Here is a 13,048-nt window from a genome sequence, read left to right as displayed (position 1 = left end):
GTGCCATAAGTGCTTCGTTTAAAGTGCATAAAAGCTATCCACAGCCCTCCTAAGAATGAAACAGTTTTAATATTTTCTGATCCATGTTCCTGCCACAAACATTCACCAGCAGTATGATAGCTCCAAGAGCAGACATCTGATTCTTGACATTTAAAGATACAATACTGGTGAAAAATAGTGACGCTGTATTAACTGCAAACAGCTTGTGAGGGAGTAGGTGATGTACTCCTAAAATGTATAATCAGAACAAGCAATAATTTCAACCTTTTGGTTTTTTGTTTTTGACTCAAAGCCTTGAGAAAGAGGAATAACCAAATAAACAAATCTGGACATGTTACAATAACTGTTTTATGAGAATTTATAGTCTGTGGCAAAAAGGAAAGGAGGTGGTTTTCCTGTGGGAGAAAGTATTAAGGTACCCCAAAGTTTCTCAGAAGGGTCTCAGAAGCTCTCATAATAAAATAAGCAGTAAATGAAGGCAAATCGTGAAATTACAGAAATCAAAGAATTCGTATCCTGGTAACACTCAGTTAATTGACATTGTAATGCTAAGTGCAAGTACTACAATGCCAAATTCCCTATCCCCCTGCTGTGACAGCCTTATAAATTCAAAAAGTACACAGAAAGGTCTTATTTTTCTCACATGAAAAAATTAAGCCTGCTCCAACATCAACTGTTTCTTTGAAATACTGAATACTGGCAATAAAAAAAAAAAAAGAAAGAAAAGAAGAAACAGAGTTATTTTTAATTTCAGCAGCATTACCCCTTGTTTGGTGATCAGTGACCTCTCGGGAAAGTTGAAATATCAGAGCAAACCTCCATCCCCCACAAACACCTGAGACAAGGCAGAGCACAGTTAACAGCAATCAGTTCTCCACACTGTACCTGGAGGTACTGACATGACCGTTCCTGTTGACACGTCTCTGCCTTCACCACTGTCTGGTCCATGTTAAGGGATGCTTTCTGGTAAACTTCACGGGCTCTGCTCACGGTTAATGTAGAGGACCAAGAGCTTTTCTTCATTAACTGGGAGTCCAAATTCACAGGCAGGTTTGCACAGGTAGAGCATTTGACATCATTATTGCTTCTGGATGACTTCACAGTATGTTCACTAATAGTGTTATAGGCTTCCATAAAGTACTGGGAAGAAGAACGATCAGGGCACCTTCCCATGGTCATGACCCCACTGGGGCCATGATAAATGCAAACATCATTGTCCAAGTTGTCATCTGAACTCCACCATCCTGATGCATTGGATCTGGGCTTACCTTCTGATCTCCTTTCTTTACTCTTGCTGCGCTTTCCATACCTCATTGTCTGTGACTCCTCCGGGCTCGCTTTGCCCCCATTGACGCTCCCCTTGGATGGCCCCTCCAGTGAATGGGACTTGGTAAAGAGCTTTTGGACAGAATGAACCAGATGCCGGATCCTCCCTGGGCTGTCACTGCGGTGCTCCATGGCAGTCCGCTTGTACTGCAGAGTGTGGTAGCCATCCCGATTCAGAGGCAGCTGCCGCTCAAACTGGTCCAAAAGGTTGGCAGGAATGCGGTTGGTCTTGTTGGCAGTTCCGTGGGGAACCAAAGCACACTCGTCCTTGAGTTCATGGTGGGAATTGTAATGCCTCCGGGGAAATGTGCTGCTGGCAATCTGGTCGCTGTAGGGCACCATGCACTCTGCCTGAAAAGAGTTCCTTTGAGTGTAGTAAGGGTGGTCTGCAGGATGGGGGTCCACCGGGTTTAACAAATATGGCTTCCTGTCCGGGTGGTGTGGCAGATTGTCACACGGAGGGTCACAGGTAACCCCGTGATGATGACTACGGCTGCTAGATAATCCCTTCATTGTTGATGTAAAGCAAGTCCCAAAGTCATCTAATACGTATGGCTATGCAATGGGCAGATCTCAGAGAAAGGCCTAAAAGAATGAAATACAAGAAAAGCCATAAGATATTCAAGCTAAGAGAAAAAACACCATGTGCACGTTTATTATTCATCATTTCTTATTGTAAAAATAATTGGAATAAACATTATCTGATTCTTTTTATCGCTTAATCTTTCTCATGTCCAGCATAGTGATAGGGGATACCTAAACAATGCACAAGAAAAATTATCCTGTTCCACCAGCTGGAAACAGATGCATGAAAACTTTTCTGATATTAAATTCACTATTGTTCACAAATCCACAGCAAGATAAGTATCACCACCTATACTCGAAAACCTCGGTCTTGAAAACATTCATGGACAAGGGCCTCCCAGAAAGCCTTAATTGCTTATCTGCATGTTTCCAGGGCCAAATAAATGCATTAAAAAATAGAATGTCCTTAATGGAGTGCTTTCTGGTTACTTTGGTGCAATTAATGGGAAACTTTTCTCTGTCTTCATTGCACATCTGTTCATGAATCAAATGCAGTTTTACTCGTTCTCAATGTTGTCTGCCTAGACTGTAAGCATCTCAAGACAATATGAAAACATTATTTCTGTAAGCTTTTTTCAAATTAAGGATAAAACAATAATACGTTACACTAACTCTGTCAAAATGAAGCCAAACCAACTGTTTAATAACATATATTTGGGGTTGTTGTATTTACTGTTTACTCGCTCCTATTCACAAAAAGTATCTTATTCTGGTAATGCATATCTTGGTTTAATTTTCCATAAAGTTTCACAGTACTAAGTAATGTTTAAATAACCCCACGTACTCCTTCTACCCTTAGGGGAATTGGTACAGCCCAAACTTGCAGACTCCTATAACAGTGTAAGTGATTTCAACACTTAATACCTGATTGCAGTTATTTGCCCCTGAAGTGACTCACACTGTTATAGACTATTGATGACAAGAAGTTGCAAATGGAAATCTTTATCACAAGTGATATAATCACTCCTCATTTCAGCTCTCACCACTAGCAAAAGTCTGGATGCAACTGCTACTGCAACCTCTGAGTTACTAATGCATAAATTATGGGGTTTCTGATGTGGCAAAACATTCTCATTGTGCTGTCTCAGCTCCTGATGGGCAGAGGAACTCCTCAGATGATGCCCTCTCATACCACACACAACTGAAATGGGAGTCACTCAGCTGCTTTATGCCATTCTGGTATTGCTAATTATGTAATACTTTTGGAAATGCCACCCTTGAGATCTTTCTTGGAGTATGGATAGACATGCATAGCAAACAGTTTTCCACTATGTTCCTCCAGTGTTCTCTCAGATAAAGTTTATGTTTTAACAGGTTGTAGACATTGTACCTGCTGGCAAATTGGCAACAATGACGTTTTCTAAAATAGTATTAAGTTAATGTCAGTCTGGAAAAGCATGCTTTGCATTTCTTCAGAATATGTTTTATATTTTCTTCTGAATCTGTGGTGAGTTAAAGAGGAGCTTTTTTCAATACGATTTAAAGCTAGCGTGGATGTCCTGCATTTCACTCCCCCTCACTGTATCCCTGCATTGCAGAAAACGTTCATTCTCAGGAGACCCTGAATACCAAAAAAGGGTTTTCAAAATACCAAAAAAAGCACTTGAAATATTCAAATGGATGAGGTCACTGGTTTACCTGAAGAGGAAAAGGGCCAAAGGCACCTTTACAACCACAAAAATAATATAATCAGAAAGCTGCACTTGTCAATTATACTGTAGTGACAACTCTTAGCACTTCTAAAGAGCATTTCACAGCTCTACCAACTCCTTTAAAAATATGATCTATTAGACTGTGTGATAGAGAAACACCCAAATGGATGTAGTAGTAGATTCATTACTTAGATCATTGAAAATATGACTTGACCAAAAATATCCCATCAAGAAGAATACCACCAAAGAATGTAATGACGAAATAAAAATACTCCAATCTCTGGTATCTGAAGATCTTTCACACTTGAAGGCTTGTGAAAACAAGGCTTCAGCCAGTTAATCTTTATTTAAATCTATTTACAATCATGCAAAAGTCCTCAAGATGATTGATAAGCTATCTTGGGGCTAACTAGTGGGCTATATAAGATAAAAACAATAAAACCTTGCCCCAAAGATATGGGAAAGACACGGAGAAATACAGTAAAGTGGGACATGCCCAGAACCAGTGATTTGTTTTCATTTTTCAGTATCTGAATGGCTATGAATTTTTCATTTTTGTGTACTGTGGAAAAAGAATATATGTAAACAGATAACTGAAAAGGCCGATGATTCACAAATAGTGAATTCAGGACAGGCACGTGAGATGTCATGAAATTATTAAGAATATGTAGTCTTAATATAGTGATAGAGCAGAATGGCTGGGATGAGGAAACACTTGATCTGATTTATAGCCTGTCGCAGAATAGTGTGGAGCATCTTGAAGATAAAGATGAGCGCAAAAGATACAAGTATGGTTTGACCAATGAGAGCAGCAGTGTTACCAGCTATGTTTTGGATGGACTGGCAATGTGGATGCTAAGGAGGATGTGCAAGAAGTCTTAAAAAGTGAAAAAGCTTATGAAAAGTGACATTTGTCTGTAGAGAGAGAAAGGGACAGGCTTTCCATAAAATGTGGAGGAAGATTGGCTAAGCACTGCTATATGAACTTGGATGGCAAGTAGGATGGTGGAAATGTTTAGGAGAAAAGATAACATTTCGTTCTACACCCATTTTGAGCCTGAGCTGTCAATGAATCTTCCATAAGGAAGTACTGGAGAAAAAAAGCAGAAAATAGATAGGATGATCTGCCCAAGAGGAATCAGATGAACAGATACAGAGAAAAACAGAGAAAATACTCTTGTGAAAGCAAAAGATCACAAAGTTACAAAAAAAGGAGGCTAAAGCTTTGCAGGAGAAGAAGATTTAAAAGAGGAAACAAAGAAGCAGCAAAGACCAGAGCATGACAGAAAAACCAAACCAAAACCAAAAGGGAGCAACAACCTGTGTAACAAAAGAGAGTGATGTTAAAGGCTCCAAAACCTGGGAGAAATTGAAATTCAGAGTAAAAACTGTTTATTCCCCACTCTTAGACTGGCATATGCATGATGAGAGTTTTTTTCAGCTGCAATAGCATTGAAAACTTTTATTTTATGATGTGTCAATTGTGATAAAAAACCATGAGTATTACCTAGAATATAGCTTCATTTCACCTTAACAGTATTACTGCTGCTACAGTACTGAAAGTGTAATGAATTAGAAAAAACCCAAGAATGTACCATACTGCACCTTCCAGAAAGGAAGAATATGTACAATATGCTCTGCGCTGAAGAAGAGAGTGGTGTTTTTCTTAAATATTTAGTGGACAATTCTTCTGCACAGAGGAAACCCCAACACAATTCCTGAATCACTTAACCCTGCTTTAATATATTGATATGTTAATCTATGTCTAGGAAGAAAATACCCTACAGTCTGATTCCATGAGTATTTTTCAAAAAACATGCATAATTTTCCATAATTCTGTTGACTGAGCCTATCAATCAATGTTTAGTGCAATCAGAAGCTGGAGACAGGGCTATTTGATCATGCCATAAATAGCTGAGAGAAAACCAATTAATATTTTTATTGTATTGGTGTTTTTTTTTTTGGCCAAACTAGGAACACTTAATTACTCAAGAAAAAAAGGCAAGAAAATTGATGAACATAAGGTGTATTAATAAACAGTGGAAATAGCGATTCTATGGATGGCAGACCAAAACCATTTAATGGCATAGGAATAAATGTGATGTTAAATAGATAAAACATTGTAATGCTGAAGAATGCTTATTACTTTCTACATTCATGTTACATTTGTTTTTGTTTTCTTGAGGATGCCCTGGGCAAGAAGGATATTAATATATTCATCCTTGCTGCTAAGATGGTGTCCCTAATGCACAACAATTTGTTGAATAACTTAGTGGCTAGAAAAATGAGTAATTAATTCTTATGTAATTACAGTGAAAATACATGCGAAATAACAAAACCTAAATGCATAAATTACCCACACTTTTACAAATGTTATTTAACCATATTGTCTACTCGTGTGTTCTAAATTTATTCATGAAACACGTCTTCAAGAATCATGTTTTTTCCCTTAGATATATATGAAAACTTTGCTCTTATAAAAGATTTACTGATATGCCATATAGCCCCTCCAATTTTATCTCAAGAGACTGCAGAATTAAATTTCTTATACTTTTGCAGGAAGCTCTGAAAAACAATCAGGTTAACAAATGCTTTCACTAAAATAATGCATACATAGATATATTGAGAGTTAGTTGATAATATAGGAGAATGTAGCAGGTAGTACAAAATGGATAAATAATAACTGAAATGACTAATATAATAAAAATGGGTTATGGCCATTAGTGATTTACAAACCTTCATAATTGAAATGTATTTTATAGGATCAGTATAAAGAGTCAACATTCATAATTTTCTCTTTTTTCAATAATCGGATTATATTGTAGCAGTTTAAGATTCAGAGCTAGGCAAACTGCCATGTCCACAATATAAAGCATAATGTTAACTGTAAGGTCAATAACTCCTAAGACAGCTGACAGAATGGCAGTGATATCTATGCCAAGGTGTGTAGCTTAATTCTAAAAACATGCAAGCAAGATATATATGAGAAACAGACGAAGACGCTTTTGCAATTTGTATTAGCAATATACAGACAGAGGCCAATGCAACTACATTATGTGTGGTTACCAACAGAGACACCCTAACAGCCAACCCTAACCCTAATGCCAACAGAGACACCCTAATTAAGTGTCATCAGGACCACAGCACCTTAAGTCTAATACCCTTGTCTGTTCAGAAACTAGGGAGTGAGAGATGATGTTTTTTTTTTTTTTCATTTGGTGAATGTGGTTCTTCTAAAGTACCATTCAGTGAGTTAGAGGATGCTTCTGAATCCTCAGTTTTGTGCCAGGTCCAGAAACTGAAGGGCTAGTACACAGATGGAAGGCAATGTAAACACATAATGTCATGTATGTACAGCTCTGAGTCAGGAAGGCATTTAATCATGCACACAAATTGAAACACGCATCAGGACCATATTGATACACCTCAGATAACAGCAGGCTTTTCAAAGAAATGCTGTGTTAGTTTTTGAAGTGAGAGGACATAAATTATGCTTTTTAGCAGTACGGTGTGTAGTTGTGGTCCCATTTTATGCTCTATGATAAACAAAGAGAAGTTCTCATTTCCATATTGAACACCAAGGTTCTCAGCATTTGCTTATTTATTTACTCACATGCTATGGGATGTTCCCAGGGAAATTCCTTTCCCTGATTCTCAGACTTTTACAAAAACACGGAAGATACGTTTATGCTGAGAGACAAACTTCCACATGCTTCTCAAGCAGCACATTGCTTTATCCCAAAGGTCTTGATATTTTGCAGCCATTCTGTGTGGCCTTTCCGTTATGTTACATCACATAAATGAAAACCTAGACATCAATAAAAGGATACATATTCTGAAATGCATCTATCCACATATTTAATTAAAGGTGTTCAGAAGAAAATGAGGTCACAGATTATCCTCTTAATCCATTTTGGCATGTAATATGAAAGTTACTGTGCCTAGGGTAAAACTCTCAAGAGAATGTCTGGCTTTTGCTTCCATGTCTGCAATTACACCAGGCAAGCGATATTTACAATATAATTTAATCTTCAACAGTGGACGGGGAGTCATAAAGGGAAATGTTTTGGCCAGTAACATAAACTCATTCCAAGTTCATGGGCAGATCAATAAGTGGGAGTAACTGGGGAAAAAATGTAATTAAACTCTAGCTGATCTGTGAGGAGTCCCTTGTGAATGGTATGCGTACAGAAAAAACAAAAAGAGAGGCATTCCACCAGCGATGTCACAAAAATTGATTTTTTTTTCCTGTTTGCATCCAACAATCTTTAGTTTGCATATACTTGTGGTGACGAGTTTCACATTTACATCTGATGACTGTTTTCATCCACGTGCTTTTGGTGAGCAACTGTGGTGGTCAGTACCAGGGTAGTACGGGCCTTGAAGGTTTGGGTTGGATCTCTTTTCTTCACGTCTGTGGCTAATAGCAAGTTGATTCTTTGCTAGGAGTGTCACTAAAACTGCAGTCACTAAAGGAACCTAACACATAATTAATCTCTGAGTCATATCTAAATGCATTACAAGGTCTGCACGAATTCTAGCAGTAATATGTCAGCAAAATTTTGACACACAGAGTCTGATTTTTTTAATCCTGTTAGGAGTGCAATAGGCAGGACTGCATGCAAAAAATCTTGGCTCTACAAATAGAAATAAACTGTGATCATCTGCTCTTCCACTCTCCTCATTTGCACACACAATTAACAGTCAACTTTTAAGAAATTCTGATCTGCTCCAGTGAGTAATTATATACCGTGTAATTAGACTGCTCATGCCTTTTCTGCGGTATAGGACACAGAATCTCTCTGACTTAGTAAGGTACAGCACATGGGTTGGAGTGCCTGTTGGGAATTCCACTGCAAATTCAGAAGTGCCAATCAACATTTTCTTCTTCCAGAAAGAAAATGACCAGGACATTATGTCTGTATAACGTGCATGTAAGATAATATATTAAATTGAATCATTTGATAAATGTCCTATCAGCAGTATTAAAGCATATACCTCATATACAAGTTTAGATGTTACATTTTATCCTTCTCAGTCTGTAGGATGATGAACTTTATGACCTTAATATTTTTTTCAGCAGTCCTTACAATACGTTTCCAGAATTCTGTTTGGGTTGGGTGAACAGCAAAAGGGGATGAAAAGGAAGATACTAGAAAATTTGGAATGAGGTTAACATACTTACCGGGGTTGCTCTCTTTTGGGTACCCTACTGTCACACCTAAGTTTGCGACTCTAGAGATCTGTCACTTGCTTTCCTCACATTGGATTTCTTAAAGTGATATGATTACAGTCACTACTTTCTAAAAATTATAGATAATCAATGTGATTTAGACCGCTCATGTTACCTCAGGATTAGAAAAGGAAGCAAGTATGAGGGACAGGTCACATGTTCCTACAGGTCTGACATCTCATAAAAATAGAGGGGCTATCACAGTGGTGTAAAACATACAGCATTAAATGACTAATATGCATATGGGGATTTCAGGTATGTATATAGATTCCTGCAAGCCAGTCAGTTATGAATGTCAATGTCTTATTTTTCTAGTAGGAATGAGATGATCAGCAGATAAAACCTACATTCAATGTGTGCAATATACTCTTCCTGTGAAAGTCCAGTAATTTCATGCTCTGCAATGTGGTCACATAGAGAAAATTTACATCTTTGTACTAAAAGAGGCACTTGATCCTCATTGCAAGGACACTAATGTGACTAAGCAAAGGAGCCACTATAGCATCTAGTGACTGACAGTGATCTAAAGGAAGCTGCTAATCTAAGTCAGACCTTGCACCAATATTACACAGTCCTCAGCTGCATGGCTCAATAACTAATTTTCTACCAGTTTTTTAAGTGCTCTGCAGTTCTATAGCATGATACTTTTGTGACAGGAATCACAGTTAAATTATTGCCTGAGCTACAGGTTTTCAGGATCTCTAGAGCTTTTCTACACATATCTTGAAATCACAGTATTCGCTGTCAAGGCAAGCAGCTGGCTTTTTTGAGTCCCATGCACTACAGTCCACTCAAGGCACACCACACCAGAGAATCCATACTTTTATTTCTGTGATGGCAGTGACAGTATGATTATGTGACTTTGCTGGTCTTGACCAGCAATTCTGATGACTCAAACTGTCTCTAAGCTTTTTACTCCTTACTATTTAGAAATTAAGCTAATCAATATATTAAATATTTATTTCTCCACAAAAAATCACCCAACTCAATTTAATGAAACATAGTTTTATGAGACTTTTCCTACAGCTCCAGTCTTACTCACAGACATTGACCTTATTTAGCAGAAATAGAGATTGATTCCCCTGAAAAATGTTCTTCCTAGTACACTGTGATCTTTTAAGTCCAAGCAAAAGTGAATGATACAAAAACATATAAGCATCAGAGTCTCTATGCTTGCAGATGGTCTCCCATCTTGGCTTTCAATTGTTAGTTCTATTTGAATGGTGTCACCCCTGCAAATCTGTTGTCACCCCCAGAATCTAACCAAGGGTAAGAGTTGTGAAAACATTAGTTTCAACAGAATGACATTACAGGGCTTATTGAAGTTCACATCTGGGCAGCACATATGCTACCTCCACTAGCCCACCAGAAAGAACACAACCTGCAAAACCCCAGTGAAAATGTCCCATATTGTAACTGCCTGTAAGAACCTCCTGGAAAATCCACTTCATAGTCAGACTGGTATTCGGGAGCTTTGACTGATCAACAAATGTCACCACTATGATCACCCTGCCTGATCATGGATATTTTCCAGGTCCTGTGTTCCCAAGCCAGGTTTCTCCAGTGAAGGATTAGGAAAAGATAAAGGCAAACAGTGGCAAGAATATTCTGCTCATATCCAAGGCTAATGAACTTCTACAAGGGAGAAAACTGACTTTTGGAAGAAACAAAAGCCCTCTCTGAGGTATGAGATAAAACAGCCTAGCAAACAAGGTGGGAAGTTCTTTGTTTTGGAAGACACGGGTGTAACGCTGAACTTCCTGAGTTTAACGTTTTTTTTAAAAAAAAACAGCTAAAAACTGAATCAAACCCTCATATATACTGTGGTATATAAATACAGTTAAAGAACTTTAACCACCTTATCTTTGAAGACTAAATTAACTGACTGACATTTGATATCACATAGTAGAAGGAATGGAAATAATTTCTGGTTTTATAAAATGCTATGAAATTGAGTTAGATTTGGCGGAAGTCTTAAGCCACTTGCTCAAATCAACTTGTCTCATTTCACCACTACTGGCATAAATATAATAAGACACAGAAAAATCTTGTTTTCGAAGGAAAACGTTTACTGCAAACATTTTTCATGCAGCTCTAGTTATGAAGAAATTGAAATGGCAACCATTTTGAAAGTGGACTATTTTTCACAGAATTCCATGAAAAATGTTTGTGAGCTATGGCAAAATGGGAAATAAATCTTATGAAGAATGGCTGAAAAAATTACTGATACATTCAAAAAGCTACTGAAGTTTATGAAGTACCTTATAGAATACAGTGTGACAGCGAAAGTAAGTGCAGAAGAGAAGGTTTGTGGGCAAAATGCTCTCCCCCAAGCACAAGACTATCATGGCACAGAATAGTGGTTGCAACCCCTCCAGGAAGGTATTCTGCCCTCAAGCAGAGGACACGTCTCAACTTCTGCTTTGAGGCTTCATTCAATTCCACTTAAACCACAGAACCACTAGCTACATTTAATCTATACATTTACAACAGCAATAATTTAAAAGCTTTCACACAACCCCCATAACAGCAACTTTAATTTTATTTGGATATGATTCTTATTTAAAACATAAAAAATAAAAAAAGTGGTATCTCAGATTTTCCTGCTGTTATTTATGCATATGGAACTTGTTTCCACTGTGCTCATGTGCTCATGACTATTTTGTGTCTTCCCCCCCCTCCCCCCACCCCGTGCATTTTTCAGTAAATCATAGACTCATAGAATCATAGACTGTCCTGATTTGGAAGGGACCCACAAGGATCATCAAGTCCAACTCCCATCCCTGCACAGGCCAACCCAAAATTCACACTATGTGTCTGAGGGCGTTGTCCGAATGCTTTTTGAGTATTGTTAGGTTTGGAGCTGTGACTGCCTCCCTGGGGAGCCTGTTCCAGTGCTCCACCACCCTCTGCGTGAAGAACTTTTTCCTAATGTCCAACCTAAACCTCCCCTGGCACATCCTCCTGCCATTCCCTCGGGTCCTATCATCGGTCACCAAAGAGACCAGCGCCTGCCCCTCCTCCTCCCCTTGTGAGGAAGCTGCAGACCCCGATAAGTCTGCCCTCAGTCTCCTCTTCTCCAGGCTGAACAAACTGACTTTAGCTGCTCCTTGTACGGTTTCTCCTCTAAACCCTTCACCAACTTCGTGGCCCTTCTCTGGACACTCTCCAGTAGCTTTATATCCTTAATGTCCTGTGGCGCCCAACACTGCCCACAGCACTCGAGGTGAGGCCGCACCAGCACAGAGCAGAGTGGGACAATCCCCTCCCTCGACCGGCTGCAATGCAGGGCTTGATGCACCCCAGGACTCAGTTGTCCCTCTTGGCTGCCAGGGCACACTGTTGGCTCACGTTCAACTTGCCATTGACCAGAACCCCCAGGTCCCTCTCTGCAGAGCTGCTCTCCAGCCTCTCATTCCCCGGCCTGTATGTACATCCAGGGTTGCGGTGCCCCAGGTGTAAAATCCGGCACTTGCCCGTGTTAAAATTCATACAGTTGGTGACTGCCCAGCTCACCAGTCTGTCCAGATCTCTCTGCAGGGCCTCTCCGCCCTTGAGAGTGTCAACAGCTCCTCCCAGTTTTGTGTCATCAGCAAACCTAATTAGTATTCCTTCAAGTCCTGCATCCAAGTACTTTACAAAGAGATTAAAGACTACCAGCCCTAAGATGGATCCCTGCAGAACCCCACTGGTAACTGGCCACCAGCCCAATGTAACCCCATTTACTATAACCCTTTGAGCCTGACCCACCAGCCAATTGCTCACCCACTGCAATATGTGTTTATCCAGCCATATGCTGGACAGTTTGTCCAGGAGGATACTGTGAGAGACAGTATCAAAAACTTTACTCAAATCCAAAAAGATCACATCAACTGGCTTCCCTTGGTCAGCTAGGTGGGTAACCTTGTCATAGAAGGAAATCATATTTGTTAGGCCGGACTTTCCCCTTGTGAACCCGTGCTGGCTAGGGCCAATGGCTGCACTGTTTTTCAGGTGTTTTCCAATAACTCCCAGAATAATCTTCTCCATAATTTTACCAGGCACAGAAGTGAGACTGACTGATCGAACAGATTCAAGGTCTGCACTTACCTAGAAACAAGTAAATTTAAAGATTAAAAAATACTTTTGCAAAGTCCATTTTGAACTTGGCTCATATATGTCGAGGTATGCAGACAAATAGCATACAACAAGAACCTAATTGTAGGAATTATGCTTATTCAGTTAAGAATCAGAAAATAATTCCATTAATATG

The 13,048-nt window shown here is 39.1% G+C and overlaps 1 protein-coding gene across 1 annotated transcript in view; it reads right to left on the bottom strand.

Moving 5' to 3' along the window:
- Nucleotides 1–13,048, bottom strand: part of DLGAP1 (DLG associated protein 1) — a 435,074-nt gene that overhangs the window by 143,850 nt on the left and 278,176 nt on the right. Inside the window, exon 4 of the mRNA XM_075084759.1 lies at nucleotides 886–1,911. Coding sequence (XP_074940860.1) covers nucleotides 886–1,839 — 954 coding nt within the window. The 5' untranslated portion in view covers nucleotides 1,840–1,911. The remainder of the gene's footprint in view (nucleotides 1–885; nucleotides 1,912–13,048) is intronic.

This window comes from Phalacrocorax aristotelis, chromosome 2 (genome assembly GCF_949628215.1).
Source record: "Phalacrocorax aristotelis chromosome 2, bGulAri2.1, whole genome shotgun sequence".
NCBI classification, from domain to species: Eukaryota; Metazoa; Chordata; class Aves; order Suliformes; family Phalacrocoracidae; genus Phalacrocorax; species Phalacrocorax aristotelis.
The sequence above is the reverse complement of the archived record's forward strand: the minus strand, read 5'-3'. Positions and strand labels throughout refer to the sequence as shown.